This window comes from Bombina bombina, chromosome 4 (genome assembly GCF_027579735.1).
Source record: "Bombina bombina isolate aBomBom1 chromosome 4, aBomBom1.pri, whole genome shotgun sequence".
NCBI classification, from domain to species: Eukaryota; Metazoa; Chordata; class Amphibia; order Anura; family Bombinatoridae; genus Bombina; species Bombina bombina.
In genome coordinates this window covers 344,568,935-344,585,310 of record NC_069502.1, presented here as the reverse complement: position 1 = coordinate 344,585,310, position 16,376 = coordinate 344,568,935, and the positions used below count along the sequence as shown (strand labels likewise).

Sequence of the window (16,376 nt, the reverse complement as noted above, 5' to 3'; positions counted from 1 at the left end):
CAAAATTTTGAGCAAATTTCCTGAAAGTTCCTACTTAACTGAAGATGGTTCACACTTTACTTACTTTATTGCAGGAGAGTCAGTTTATGTCTACCATAGACTTAAAATATGCTTATTTGTATATTCCTATTCACAGGGATCATGCCAAATTCGTAAGATTTGCTTTTCTAGACAAGCTTTTCTAGACAATGCAGTAGAAGTGTGTTCATTACAATACACATTTTGAAAAAAAAGCTTAGTGAAATGTTCTTGTTGTCCATTGCTGTGTCCAAATAGGCTTGTGTTCTGAGCTAACTAATTACTATGTAGAATTTGGAGGCTCATACCAATGTCGTCATACCTAAAGGAACGTTAAACACAGAATTTCATTCCCCAGAAGATTTTGAATTATTAAAAATGTTAAGCATTTATTTTGCCTGTTTTTCTTGTAATTTAATTTTAAAAGCTGCAGTGTTTCTACTTACCCCAAAGGGACTGGAGAACATTCAATTGAATACATAACCTTGATATTTGTGAATGCTGTACAGAAATTGGTTCCTATGTAAAGGAGTTTGTTTAAATCCTTGCCTGATTTGCCACAGCAAAATAAGTAAAATAACATTGAAAAGACTTCCAAATGGATGTGTCCCAGGTTTGCAGAACAATGCGCAATTTTCTTTCATAAAGGTGGTGAGAGTCCACGAGTCATTACACCTGGGAAATACCACTTCTAACCACTAGGAAGAGGCAACAATTCACAAAGCTCCAAGGGCCCTTAAAAACCACTCCCACCTGACTGGAATCCTGTCTTATCTGTGCCTCCACAGTATTAAGGTAAAGAATGAGGGTGCTTCAGATGTTCTTCAGAGAGAAGGGTCCTCAGACCAATTTGAGTCCCAGTTTCCTCTCGGAGAGGTACTGTTTGACAGAGGGAAGCTTTTGGAGTATGGAGTAGTGTCACAATTACACCCAGTGGGTGTTAGTCACATTCCTGACAGGTGTAATGGGGACCTGCTCCTAGACTCCTCCTTTTGGATCATCATTATAATCCATATACATAGATCCTCTGCTGTCAAGCGTACAGCACTGGATTGGCTGTCTATTGGATGAAGTATTTTCCTACAAGTGGTAAGTCCAGTAGTGTGGGTGCCTATTGGTAAGTATGGAGTTATGGTATTGTAGGCACGTGCTTTGCCTATAGGCTATTAGTGGGTACACTTGGAGTTGTACATTCATAACTAGGGGACTATTGTGACAGGCATCTTTTTTCATATGGAATTGGGTTTAAAGAATCTTTATAGACTTTTCACCCTAAATATTATGTTAGCTCCTTACAGTGTTTGCACTTGTCAGCTAATTATTTATTTTCTAATAGAGCTTTGGGAAACTATCCCTAAAGTGGATGGGGCTTTTTCTACTCTGGCTAGGTGTGCTACTATTCCACTTAAGGATAGTACCACTTTTAAAGACCCTATGGATAGAAAGTTAGAGTATTTTTATAGAAAGGCTTTTCAGCAAGAAGGTTTACTTTTTAGACCTGCAGTTAGTATTGCTTTTGTTGATGCAACCTCTACTCTTTTCAGAAGAGTCAGCTGGTGAAGAGTTTTTTAATCAATTAAAACCCGTAAAGATAGCGAATGCTTTCATGTGTGATTCTGTTGTTGACATTAAGACTTATGCTAAGAATATGGCATTAGCAGGAGGGCCTTATGGTTGAAATCATGGTCAGCTGACATTTTCTAAGTCTAGGCTTTTGTCCCTTCCTTTTCAAGGAAAAGTTTTTTGTTCAAGCCGTCTGTGGATGCTATTATTTCTATTGTGACTAGAGGTAAGGCAGCTTTTCTTCCTCAGGAAGGGTAAAACCAGGGCTGCTAATAATTTTCATTCCTTTCGTCAATCTAGGATCCAAAAGTCTTCCTCATCCTCTCAAAAACAGGGTTCTTCCAGATTTTCTTAGAAGCCAAAACCCAATTGGAACAAGTCAGCTGTCCAAGAAACCTGTCTCTTCTACCAAGTCAGCATGAAGATGCGGCCTCCAATCCAGAACTTATAGGAGGGGCAAATTGCACCTTTTTCATGGGGGGGCTGGTTTCATCCTGTTCAAGATTTTTGGGTTCTAAATATAGTTTTCTTTCATGTAATTAGCAAGAGTCCATGAGCTAGTGACTTATGGGATATACATTCCTACCAGGAGGGGCAAAGTTTCCCAAACCTCAAAATGCCTATAAATACACCCCTCACCACACCCACAAATCAGTTTTACAAACTTTGCCTCCCATGGAGGTGGTGAAGTAAGTTTGTGCTAGATTTTTCGTTGATATGCGCTTCGCAGCAGGCTGGAGCCCGGTTTTCCTCTCAGTGTGCAGTGAATGTCAGAGGGATGTGAAGAGAGTATTGCCTATTTGAATTCAATGATCTCCTTCTACGGGGTCTATTTCATAGGTTCTCTGTTATCGGTCGTAGAGATTCATCTCTTTCCTCCCTTTTCAGATCGATGATATACTCTTATATATACAATTACCTCTACTGATTCTCGTTTCAGTACTGGTTTGGCTTTCTACTACATGTAGATGAGTGTCCTGGGGTAAGTAAGTCTTATTTTTGTGACACTCTAAGCTATGGTTGGGCACTTTTATATAAAGTTCTAAATATATGTGTTTAAACATTTATTTGCCTTGATTCAGGATGTTCAACATTCCTTTTTTTCAGACAGTCAGTTTCATTATTGGGATAATGCATATGAATAATCAATTTTTCTTACCTTTAAATTTGACTTTTTTCCTGTGGGCTGTTAGGCTCGCGGGGGCTGAAAATGCTTCTTTTTATTGCGTCATTTTTGGCACGGACTTTTTTGGCACAAACATTTTCTTTGTCATTTCCGGCGTCTTACTTGTCGCCGGAAGTTGCGTCATTTTTTTGACGTTTTTGCGACAAAAATGTCGGCGTCACCGGATGTGGCGTCATTTTTGGCGCTTAAAGCATTTAGGCGCCAAATAATGTGGGCGTCTTTTTTGGCGCTAAAAAATATGGGCGTCATTATTGTCTCCACATTATTTAAGTCTCATTGTTTATTTGCTTCTGGTTGCTAGAAGCTTGTTCATTGGCATTTTTTCCCATTCCTGAAACTGTCATTTAAGGAATTTGATCAATTTTGCTTTATATGTTGTTTTTTCTATTACATATTGCAAGATGTCTCAGATTGACCCTGAATCAGAAGATACTTCTGGAAAATTGCTGCCTGATGCTGGATCTACCAAAGTTAAGTATATTTGTTGTAAACTTGTGGTAACTGTTCCTCCGGCTGTTGTTTGTAATGAATGTCATGACAAACTTGTTAATGCAGATATTTCCTTTAGTAATGTTCCATTACCTGTTGCTGTTCCATCAACATCTAATATTCAGGGTGTTCCTGTTAACATAAGAGATTTTGTTTCTAAATCTATTAAGAAGGCTATGTCTGTTATTCCTCCTTCCAGTAAACGTAAAAGGTCTTTTAAAACTTCTCATTTTTCAGATGAATTTTTAAATGAACATCATCATTCTGATTCTGTTTCTGATAATGATTTTTCTGGTTCAGAGGATTCTGTTTCAGAGGTTGATACTGATAAATCTTCATATTTATTTAAAATGGAATTTATTCGCTCTTTACTTAAAGAAGTCTTAATTGCATTAGAAATAGAGGAATCTGGTCCTCTTGATACTAAATCTAAACGTTTGAATATGGTTTTTAAACCTCCTGTAGTTATTCCGGAGGTTTTTCCCTTCCCTGATGCTATTTCTGAAGTAATTTCCAGGGAATGGAATAATTTGGGCAATTCATTTACTCCTTCTAAACGGTTTAAGCAATTATATCCTGTGCCGTCTGACAGATTAGAGTTTTGGGACAAAATCCCTAAGGTTGATGGGGCTATCTCTACTCTTGCTAAACGTACTACTATTCCTACGGCAGATAGTACTTCCTTTAAGGATCCTTTAGATAGGAAAATTGAATCCTTTCTAAGAAAAGCTTACTTATGTTCAGGTAATCTTCTTAGACCTGCTATATTTTTGGCGGATGTTGCTGCAGCTTCAACTTTCTGGTTGGAAGCTTTAGCACAACAAGTAACAGATCATAATACTCATAGCATTGTTAATCTTCTTCAACATGCTAATAACTTTATTTGTGATGCCATTTTTGATATCATTAGGGTTGATGTCAGGTATATGTCTTTAGCTATTTTAGCTAGAAGAGCTTTATGGCTTAAAACTTGGAATGCTGATATGTCTTCTAAGTCAACTTTGCTTTCCCTTTCTTTCCAAGGTAATAAATTGTTTGGTTCACAGTTGGATTCTATTATTTCAACTGTTACTGGGGGGAAAGGAACTTTTTTACCACAGGATAAAAGATCTAAGGGTAAATTTAGGTCTGCTAATCGTTTTCGTTCCTTTCATCACAATAAGGAACAAAAACCTGATCCTTCCCCTACAGGAGCGGTATCAGTTTGGAAACCATCTCCAGTCTGGAATAAATCCAAGCCTTTTAGAAAGCCAAAGCCAGCTCACAAGTCCACATGAAGGTGCGGCCCTCATTCCAGCCCAGCTGGTAGGGGGCAGATTACGTTTTTTCAAAGAAATTTGGATCAATTCGATTCACAATCTTTGGATTCAAAATATTGTTTCACAAGGGTACAGAATAGGCTTCAAGATAAGGCCTCCTGCAAAAAGATTTTTTGTTTCCCGTGTCCCAATAAATCCAGTGAAGGCTCAAGCATTTCTGAAATGTGTTTCAGATCTAGAGTTGGCTGGAGTAATTGTGCCAGTTCCAGTTTTGGAACAGGGGCTGGGGTTTTACTCAAATCTCTTCATTGTACCAAAGAAGGAGAATTCCTTCAGACCAGTTCTGGATTTAAAAATATTGAATCGCTATGTAAGGATTCCAACATTCAAAATGGTAACTATAAGGACTATTCTGCCTTTTGTTCAGCAAGGGCATTATATGTCCACAATAGATTTACAGGATGCATATCTGCATATTCCGATTCATCCAGATCACTATCAGTTTCTGAGATTCTCTTTCCTAGACAAGCATTACCAGTTTGTGGCTCTGCCGTTTGGCCTAGCAACAGCTCCAAGGATTTTTACAAAGGTTCTCGGTGCCCTTCTATCTGTAATCAGAGAACAGGGTATTGTGGTATTTCCTTATTTGGACGATATCTTGGTACTTGCTCAGTCTTCACATTTAGCAGAATCTCATACGAATCGACTTGTATCGTTTCTTCGAGAACATGGTTGGAGGATCAATTTACCAGAGTTAGTTGATTCCTCAGACAAGGGTAACCTTTTTAGGTTTCCAGATAGATTCAGTGTCCATGACTCTATCGCTGACGGACAAGAGACGTCTGAAATTGGTTTCAGCTTGTCGAAACCTTCAATCTCAATCATTCCCTTCGGTAGCCTTATACATGGAAATTCTAGGTCTTATGACTGCTGCATCGGACGCGATCCCCTTTGCTGGTTTTCACATGCGACCTCTTCAGCTCTGTATGCTGAACCAGTGGTGCAGGGATTATACAAAGATATCACAATTAATATCTTTAAAACCGATTGTACGACACTCTCTGACGTGGTGGACAGACCACCTTTGTTTAGTTCAGGGGGCTTCTTTTGTTCTTCCGACCTGGACTGTGATTTCAACAGATGCAAGTCTGACAGGTGGGGAGCTGTATGGGGGTCTCTGACAGCACAAGGGGTTTGGGAATCTCAGGAGGCGAGATTTCCAATCAACATTTTGGAACTCCGTGCGATTTTCAGAGCTCTTCAGTCGTGGCCTCTTCTAAAGAGAGAGTCGTTCATTTGTTTTCAGACGGACAATGTCACAACCGTGGCATATGTCAATCATCAAGGAGGGACTCGCAGTCCTCTGGCTATGAAAGAAGTATCTCGAATACTTGTATGGGCGGAATCCAGCTCCTGTCTAATTTCTGCAGTTCATATCCCAGGTATAGACAATTGGGAAGCGGATTATCTCAGTCGCCAAACATTACATCCGGGCGAATGGTCTCTTCACCCAGAGGTATTTCGTCAGATTGTTCAAATGTGGGGACTTCCAGAAATAGATCTGATGGCTTCCCATCTAAACAAGAAGCTTCCCAGGTATCTGTCCAGATCCAGGGATCCTCAGGCGGAAGCAGTGGATGCATTGTCACTTCCTTGGAAGTATCATCCTGCCTATATCTTTCCGCCTCTAGTTCTTCTTCCAAAAGTGATTTCCAAGATTCTAAAGGAGCGTTCGTTTGTTCTGCTGGTGGCTCCAGCATGGCCTCACAGGTTTTGGTATGCGGATCTTGTCCGGATGGCTACTTGCCAACCGTGGACTCTTCCGTTAAGACCAGACCTTCTATCGCAAGGTCCTTTTTTCCATCAGGATCTCAAATCCTTAAATTTGAAGGTATGGAGATTGAACGCTTGATTCTCAGTCATAGAGGTTTCTCTGACTCCGTAATTAATACTATGTTACAGGCTCGTAAATCTGTATCTAGGAAGATATATTATCGAGTCTGGAAGGCTTACATTTCTTGGTGTTCTTCTCATCATTTTTCTTGGCATTCTTTTAGAATTCCTAGAATTTTACAGTTTCTTCAGGATGGTTTGGATAAAGGTTTGTCTGCTCTTTCTGTTCTTTTTCACAGAAAGATTGCTAATCTTCCTGATATTCATTGTTTTGTACAGGCTTTGGTTCGTATAAAACCTGTCATTAAAGTGAAGGTAAAGTTACAGCGTTCATTTTGCAGTATTGGATTTTTAAGCATATGAAATACAGAGTCGCTAAGTTATTTTTTTGAAAATATTAATTATTTATATAATATCGGGCTTTGTTTTTTCCCTACCGTTCTGTTTGAAACTCCTCCCATTAGCCATTTCCTGAGTTTTGATATTGTGATGTATAGAGCGGTCCCACCCGCTCTATACGTGTCTACAAGGCTCGTGCACGGCGAGTATACAAACTGCGCATGCGCATCAACTCGCTGATGCTCAACAATGCGCATGCGGTAATCTCGTCCTGTGTGTTTTACAACTCAGTTTGTATTAACCATGCGCAAAGCGGGGCCGCGCTCGCCTTGTCAGTGTGATAAAAAAAAAACTAACACATGCGCATATTGTCCAAGACCATGCTGACGTCAAATGACGGCCGCCTAACGGCCAGAAAGTCAATTGGCTGGTGAAAAAACGTGACCAGCATGTAGAAAAAAAAGAAAAATAACGGGCTGATTTATGAGATAGCGAGCTGCAAAATAAAAACGGAGATAACAAAGGATCAAAGTAAAAATATAAATTTTAATGAATGAAAGTGCCATTTATTTGTATTGATATGTATAGGATTTCATTCAAAACAATCGAACTTTACCTTCACTTTAAGTCAATTTCTCCTCCTTGGAGTTTGAATTTGGTTCTGGGGGCTCTTCAAGCTCCTCCGTTTGAACCTATGCATTTGCTGGATATTAAATTACTTTCTTGGAAAGTTTTGTTTCTTTTGGCCATCTCTTCTGCTAGAAGAGTTTCTGAATTATCTGCTCTTTCTTGTGAGTTTCCTTTTCTGATTTTTCATCAGGATAAGGCGGTGTTGCGAACTTCATTTAAATTTTTACCTAAGGTTGTGAATTCTAACAACATTAGTAGAGAAATTGTGGTTCCTTCATTGTGTCCTAATCCTAAGAACTCTAAGGAAAGATCGTTGCATTCTTTGGATGTAGTTAGAGCTTTGAAATATTATGTTGAAGCTACTAAAGATTTCCGAAAGACTTCTAGTCTATTTGTTATCTTTTCTGGTTCTAGGAAAGGTCAGAAGGCTTCTGCCATTTCTTTGGCATCTTGGTTAAAGTCTTTGATTCATCATGCTTATGTTGAGTCGGGTAGAACTCAAAGGATTACAGCTCATTCGACTAGGTCAGTCTCTACTTCCTGGGCATTTAGGAATGAAGCTTCGGTTGATCAGATTTGCAAAGCAGCAACTTGGTCTTCTTTGCATACTTTTACTAAATTCTACCATTTTTATGTGTTTCCTTCTTCTGAAGCAGTCTTTGGTAGAAAAGTACTTCAGGCAGCTGTTTCAGTTTGATTCTTCTGCTTATAATTTCAGTTTTTTTCATTATAAGATTTAAACTTTGTTTTGGGGTGTGGATTATTTTTCAGCGGAATTGGCTGTGTTTATTTTATCCCTCCCTCTCTAGTGACTCTTGCGTGGAAGATCCACATCTTAGGTATTCATTATCCCATACGTCACTAGCTCATGGACTCTTGCTAATTACATGAAAGAAAACATAATTTATGTAAGAACTTACCTGATAAATTCATTTCTTTCATATTAGCAAGAGTCCATGAGGCCCACCCTTTTTGAGGTGGTTATGATTTTTTTTGTATAAAGCACAATTATTCCAATTCCTTATTTTTTATGCTTTCGCACTTTTTTCTTATCAGCCCACTTCTTGGCTATTCGTTAAACTGATTTGTGGGTGTGGTGAGGGGTGTATTTATAGGCATTTTGAGGTTTGGGAAACTTTGCCCCTCCTGGTAGGAATGTATATCCCATACGTCACTAGCTCATGGACTCTTGCTAATATGAAAGAAATGAATTTATCAGGTAAGTTCTTACATAAATTATGTTTTACATGCATACAGAATTGGTTTCAAATTGAAGTCTCGCAGGGGAAGATATATTATGTTTCATGTTTCAAATAAACTTGTGAAGGCAAGTACATTCTTTCAGTCAGTCATAGATCTGGAATCTATGAAAGTAATATCACTGCAGTGTCTTACATCAGTCATCAAGGGGGAACTCGCAGTTCTCTGGCGATGAGGGAGGTGTCTCAAATTCATTGGGCAGTTCATATTCCAGGCGTGAGCAATTGGAAAGCAGATTTTCTCAGCCACTAATCCCTTCATCCAGGGGAATTGTCTCTTCATCTGGAAGTTTTCAGACAGATTGTGGATCTGTGGGGACTTCCAGAATTCGATCTGAAGGCTTCTTAATTAAACAATAAGCTTCCCAGATACTTTGTGAGGTAAAGGGATCCTCAGGTGGAGTTTATGGATGCTTTAGTAGCTTCATGGTTGTTTTGTCTGGCTTACATTTTTTTCCTCTTCTTGTTCTGTTACCAAGAGTGATAGCCATGATCAAGCAGGACGTATCATGAGTAATTCTGACTGCAAAAGCTTGGCCTTTCAGAACTTGGTTTACAGATCTAGTTCAGATGTCCAGTTGTCCTCCGTGGCCTCTTCATTTGCATCACAATCTTCTGTCTTAAGGTCCATTTTTTGTCAAGTTCTCAAATCAAACTTGATAGCTTAGAGATTGTCTGCTTAGTTCTTAGAGAGGTTTTTCTGATTCTGTCATTAAGACTTTCGGGCTCATAAACCTGTAACAAGGAAGGTTTTTTCACTAGGTGTCACAACTACTGCTACATCTAACCTTTCCACCTTAACTTATTGGTAACTCCTCTAGCTGTGATGTCATTTACCTTTAAATCCCACCCTCTTTTTTAACAAACACTGCTTGTTCAATTTGTTTGATTAAGCTCTCATGCTGTATTCACAGCTTATCTCTAAACTACCAGCAAATTTATACAACTTTAGCCACTTTGGCTCATCTCAAATCCTTTACCTGGATTCAGCTTTGAATTTAATCCTAAAACTTACCTGTCAGCTCTCTGAGCCTCTGTGTCTGCCTTCAATCAAGCTTTCCTGTCTCTGTACACCTGTCTCCCCCTCCCAGAATTGAACCAGTCTTTCTCTAGCTGCAGTGTGAAAAGAGAATTCTACAGAATTGCTGCAGACTTTCTACAACAGCATAACTGGGGTAAGCAATATATTATTTCCATCTTATTCTGTTGCTTGTAAATATGGCTTACAGATCATGTATACTAAGTTAAGTACACTCTGCTCCTTATTAACTGCATTATTCCTAGTTTGGCTCTAGACTTCTGATAGAGTTAAAGGAATCTAATGCTACAAACATATATATCTATACTTAATAAAATCTCACAAACTACTAAGCTGTATCACAAACTATGCTTCAGCAGTTGTGGTTCACTATATTATTAAAGAGTTTGTGTTGCTATGAATGTTACACTAGGCTTGGAAGGCCTTTATTTCTTGGTGTGTGTAGCATAGTTTTAGCTGGCACTCTTTTAGAATTCCTAGAATTTTTCAATTTCTTTAAAATGTTTTGGATAAAAGTTTATCTGCTAGCTCTTTAAAGGGCCAGATTTCGAATCTAAATTGCTAAATTTCCTGATATTCAGAGTTTTTTCTGTCTTTAGTCAGGATTAAGCCTGTGATCAAACCAATTTCTCCTCCTTTGAATCTTAATTTGGTTCTAATAGTTTTGCAGGTTCCTCCTTTTGAACCTTTGAGCATAATTTGGATATTCGTCTTTTGTTTCTTTTGGTAATTTATTCTGCTTTTTCTGAATTGTCTGTTCTTTCCTATGAGCCTCCTTATCTTTTTTTTCATGAGGATAAGGCAGTTTTGCGAAGTAATTTTTTTTTGTTTGTTTTTTTTGGCCTAAATTGGTTCCTTCAGGAAAAATAAAATGTTAGATTATTGTTCCTTCTTTTTATCCCAATCCAAAGAATTCTAAGGAGAGGCTTCTCCATAACTTGGACGTTGTCAGAGCTTTGAAGTTTTATTTGCAGAATACTAAGGATGTTAAGCAATCCTCTAGATTATTCATTCTTCCAATTCCATGAAGGATCAGAAGGCTTCAGCTGTTTAGTTAGCCTCTTAATTAAAGTTTTTGATTCATTAGTCTTACTTGGAGGCGGGACAGTCTCCTTCTAAACATTTTACTGTCCATTCTAGTAGATCAGTGACTAGTTGCTGGGCTTTTGAAGGGACATAAAACCAATTTTTTCTTTCTTTCATGATTCAGATAGAACATATAATTTTAAACGACTTTCCAATTTACTTCTGTTTTCCAATTGGTTTTTGTTTTCCTGTTAACTTTTGTTGAAAAGCAGTAAAGTAAACTTATGAGTGTGCACGTGTCTGAAACTCTATATGGCAGCAGTTTTGCAAAATTTTTTATACATTAGCAGGAGCACTAGATGGCAGCACTATTTCCTGTCATGTAGTGCTTCAGGCATGTGCACGCTACCTACCTAGGTATCCCTTCAACAAAGAATCACTTGAGAGGAAAGCAAATTTGATAATAAAAGTATATTGGAAACTTTTTAAAAATTGTATTCTCTATCTGAATAATAAAAGACATTTTTTGGGTTTAATGTCCCTTTAAGAATGAGGTATATGTTGATCAAATTTGCGAGGCAGCTACTTGGTCTTCCTTACATACCTTTTCTAAATTCTACCAATTTTATGTTTTTGGTTCTTCTGAAGCAGCCTTTGGTAGGTCTTTCAGGCAGCTGTTTCTAGTAATTAAGTATTATTGCATATACAGCATGAAAAAGAAAAGAAAAAAGAGAAGAGAAAAACAAAAATAAACATTGAGTAATAATTTTGTTCTGCCCTATTTACTCGTGAACCCCACAGCATGGATATTAGTTTCTCAAGAGTAATGGCTCGTGGACTCTCAAAACCTTTATGAAAGTAAATCTAATTTGTGCTTACCTGATAAATTAATTTCTTTCATGGTGATTAGAGTCCATTTCCCCTTAGATTTTTTTTAATTATTTTTTTGTGGTGGCAGTTCATATATGCACCTCTCTTTTTCCCCCTGACTCTTATCCTTTCCTACCTTTCTTCTTCTCTTTGCTTAACTATATGTCAGACTAGTTTTCATTAAAGTGGGAGGGTTTTTTAAGGGCTACTGGAGTAATGGCTTGTGGACTCTCACCACCATGAAATAAATACATTTATCAGGTAAGCATAAATTATATTTTCTAAGGAAATTATAGTTTTGAATTATTTTAAAACATTTGTTTTGCATCAGATCTTTTGCAAGGCAGCAAATAATTACTGATGAATAAATAAAACTTTCACTTCAATATCATTTTGAGCATGATGGGGCACTTAACCTCTTTATAAGGAAGTGGAACAAGCACAATTTTTAGAGGTATTTTACAGCAAAAGTAAGCAAAATAAATCTTGATTGTATACTGCAATTCTTCTTCTAGTGCTGATAACTTTAAACGGAACCATTTTAATTAAGTATACTGCAAATATTATTCAAATTCAAATGTTATTCTGATTTAATTTTAAATGATCTGTTGTGTATTTCAAATCTATTTATGCCCCTTTGACTGTATTTCATATTCCTTTTGTTACATTTGTCTTATGTGATGTTTATATCACAATAGTTGAAAGGTGTCCCGTAAGATTGATATTTTTTGCGTTCATGGATACTGGAAAATAAATCACTATGTTAAATATGGCAAATACATTATAGTTCCCTCTCCTTAAGTTAGATGACGTGCATTTGAACGTATGTTGCCTTAAACAGATGGTATTTTTTATTGCAGTTTCTTAAAGTTTTTGATTAATGAATATTTTAATTAAATTTTTTCCTTTCAACAGGCTCTGTTAAGCTTGTCTCATCCCCTCACCCTATAGATCAATCTTTATAACTGCACATATTGTTAATGTTTCTTCCAGACCTAAATTGCTTGCTCTATTACTGTATATTCATAGACATGTACATAGATTATATGTTGTACACTGTTGTTCAAAAGGAACTATTAAATGTTTTTCTTTGCATTTTTTCATATGTTTTGCAGGATTTAAATTACTGTTGAATTTTCAAAAAATATATTGTATTTCATTTCAGTGGTCATATACATTGGAAAAACCCAACACAGGCAATATTTTTAACATTGCATGGTCCGTTGATGGAACACAGATTGCTGGCGCCTGCGGAAATGGACATGTCATCTTTGCTCATGTCATTGAACAACATTGGGAATGGAAGAACTTCCAAGTAACTCTGACCAAACGACGTGCAATGCAGGTTGGATTTTGTTTTCTTTATTTGGGAAAATATTATTAAAAATGAGTATTAGGTAATGTATGTTTTTTAAGTGGACTTTAAAATGCATCTCAACCTGTGAGATTAAAGGACTTTTACTTTTATTTTATTTTATACAATTGTTTTGGATGTGCATGTGTTCTAACGATTGCTAGAACATCTTTACCCTACTTGAACCACAAAGAGTGTTCAACACTTAATGCTGAGGGCTGGAGATGCATTATATTTTAAAGGGACAGTCTAGGCCAAAAAAACTTTCATGATTCAGATAGAGCATGTAATTTTAAACAATTTTCCAATTTACCTTTATCACCAATTTTGCTTTGTTCTCTTGGTATTATTATTATTGGTTATTTGTAGAGCGCCAACAGATTCTGCAGCGCTATTAACAAAGGCGGAGTACAAAAAAAACAGTTATAGGGATCAAATGGGTAGAGGGCCCTGCCAAGAGTTGCACTGTTGTAGTCAGCTCTTGAGAAGGTGATCAACAAACAGCTGGACTCATAAGCTTACATGCTAGGGGGGTTCAGGGGATAGCAATGGAGGAGAGGAACTGGTATAAAGAAAGGTTAGCGTAGGTTGTATGCATCCCTGAACAGTAGAGTCTTTAGGGAGCACTTGAAGCTTTTAAAACTAGAAGAGAGTCCTGTGGAGTGAGGCAGAGAGTTCCACAAGATGGGAGCCAGTCTGGAGAAGTCCTGAAAACGGGAGTGTGATGAGGTGACAAAAGAGGAGGAGAGTAGGAGGTCGTGAGCAGAGCGAAGGGGACGGGAGGGAGAGTATCTGGAGACAAGGTCTGAGATATAGGGGGGAGCAGTGCAGTTGAGGGCTTTGTATGTCAGAGTGAGAATTTTGTGTTTGATCCTAGAGGCAAGAGGAAGCCAGTGAAGAGATTGGCAGAGAGGTGCAGCAGATGAAGAGCGACTTGTAAGGAAGATGAGTCTGGCAGAGGCATTCATTAAGGATTGTAAAGGAGCTAGGCGGTAGGTGGGGAGACCAGAGAGGACAGAGTTGCAGTAATCGAGGCGAGAGAGGATGAGAGAGTGGATTAAAATCTTAGTTGTGTCTTGTGTAAGGAAGTGTCTAATTTTAGAGATGTTTTTAAGGTGGAAGCGGCAAGATTTAGCCAAAGACTGAATGTGAGGAGTGAAATAAAGATCTGAGTCAAATGTGACCCCGAGACATCGGGCATGCGGGGTAGGGGTAATGATGGAGTTGTCTACAGTTATAGAGAGATTGGGGGTGGAGAGTTTTGAGGAAGGGGGGAAAATAAGGAGTTCAGTTTTGGAGAGATTTAGCTTGAGGTAGTGAGAGGACATCCAGTTGGAGATGTGAGAAAGACATTTAGTGACACGGGTTAGCAAGGAAGGAGAAAGGTCTGGTGCAGAGAAGTAGATTTGGGTGTCGTCGGCATACAAATGATATTGTAAACCATTGGTATTCTTAGTTGAAAGCTTAACCTAGGTGGTTCATATGCTAATTTCTTAGACCTTTAAGGCCACCTCTTTTCAGAATGCATTTTATCAGTTTTTCACCACAAGAGGGTGTTAGTTCATGTATTTCATATAGATAACACTGTGCTTGTGCACGTGAAATTATATGGGAGCAGGCACTGATTGGCTAGACTGCAAGTCTGTCAAAAGAACTGAAATAAAGGGGCAGTTTGCAGAGGCTTAAATACAAGATAATCACAGAGGTTAAAAGTATATTATTATAACTGTGTTGGTTATGCAAAAACTGGGAAATGGGTAATAAAGGGATTATCTATCTTTTAAAACCATAAAAATTCTGGTGTAGACTGTCCCTTTAAGGACACCCCAGTCTAAACAGAGGTTTAGGTTAGTGGTTCACACACAATTTTTTCACACGGATGTTCTAAAACTGGTTTGGATTCACCTTGAAGATAAACAGTGACTGATGCTGATATAAATAATGTGTGTGCATGTGTAATATTGCTAAAACATTGCTCTTTTAAAGTTTTATAGAAATTTTAATAAGGGAAAAACAAATCTAGTTGAAATTACAATTTGAAAAGTTTGGAAACAAGTAATCTATATGTTAATTAAAATTAGTTTCATTATGTTTCTTAAAAAAATCATGTTACCTACTTGCCTGAAAAACAAGATTAAACATGTGTTTTTAGGTACGCAATGTAATAAATGATGCTGTAGATTTACTTGAATTCCGTGATCGAGTTATTAAGGCTACTTTGAACTATGGACATTTGGTTGTTTCCACTTCTCTGCAGTGTTACGTCTTTAGGTAAGTAGATTGTATTACCGCAAACCATTTCCTTTGATTGAGTAGCTTTCATTCACAAAGGTCTTTTAAACTAACACAATCTGAAATCCCGATCCTTTGTTAAAATACTGACTTAGGAAGCAGGTGGTTCTATAGCTGCTAATCCATATTGCACTGGTGAAAAGTTGAGAAATCAAAACATTTGTACTGCTGCCAAGAAAAATCTTTCAAGTAATTGTTTTTGTAGCTGTTTGTTTTAGGTATGGTCACCAATTTGACAAGGCAAAAAGGGTTGTTTCTAGCTCTGTTATTGAAAATTTACAATGTGAGATAAATGGTCATTCCAATTTTGGAAACCACTACAGGGGAATCCAGATTTAAAACAAAAAAAAAGTTCTGCATCTTTTCATTATCTACTTGTTAAATAAACAACTGAAAGATTCTGCTTATTTGCTATATCATGTGTCATTTTTGGAAAAATAATATTCTGGAAATTTGTAGTGACTTTGTTTCCATAACAAATAAGTATGTGTATAATAAAACAATATTGGAGTATTTTATCTCACTATTAGTTCTTTGCAGTAGCCATTAAAGTATTAGGTTACTCCATAAGTATAAAAATAGAAACAAACCTTTTGGACAGACTTTGTTACATCTAAAATTATTAACTTTATACACAGAGAGTTAAATTAATACATTTATTCCATCTGCATTTGAACTTTTTGCTGTAATTTTTTTTTTAATATAATCCTTTAATTTAATTTCTGCATTTTAAATAAACTTTAAATCAGTCATAAATTATAAGTCCTTTACATAAGGTGCAGATATGTTTACGGAGGACATTGTTTAATTGTAAATTTGAGACTATTAATCAAGTCTGTTTTTGGTCATAGCACAAAGAACTGGAATACGCCTCTAATTTTTGACTTGAAGGAAGGAACAGTTACCTTGATTCTACAATGTGAAAGGTAAAACAAAAAAGCTTTACCTCTGAATTTGTAATTCATCGTTAGTAAGTAACTCTTATGGAATCCACTCTTTGTGCACATACATTTCTTTCAATTCCTCTAATTTAAGGACAGGTAATAAAGTAAAGAAAAACCTCTTTGTATCTGGCACACTTATTACCATTTCACCTTTGTTTTAATATTAATCAAAATTTAATTGTTTTCTAGATTTATTTAAAGGAGCATTCTAAAGC

General features: G+C 37.1%; 1 protein-coding gene across 1 annotated transcript in view; it reads left to right on the top strand.

The window, feature by feature from the left end:
* Positions 1 to 16,376, top strand: part of IFT80 (intraflagellar transport 80) — a 674,979-nt gene that overhangs the window by 416,572 nt on the left and 242,031 nt on the right. The window contains exons 7-9 of the mRNA XM_053711799.1: positions 12,737 to 12,916; positions 15,078 to 15,196; positions 16,069 to 16,143. Of these exons, the coding sequence (XP_053567774.1) occupies positions 12,737 to 12,916; positions 15,078 to 15,196; positions 16,069 to 16,143 (374 nt within the window). The remainder of the gene's footprint in view (positions 1 to 12,736; positions 12,917 to 15,077; positions 15,197 to 16,068; positions 16,144 to 16,376) is intronic.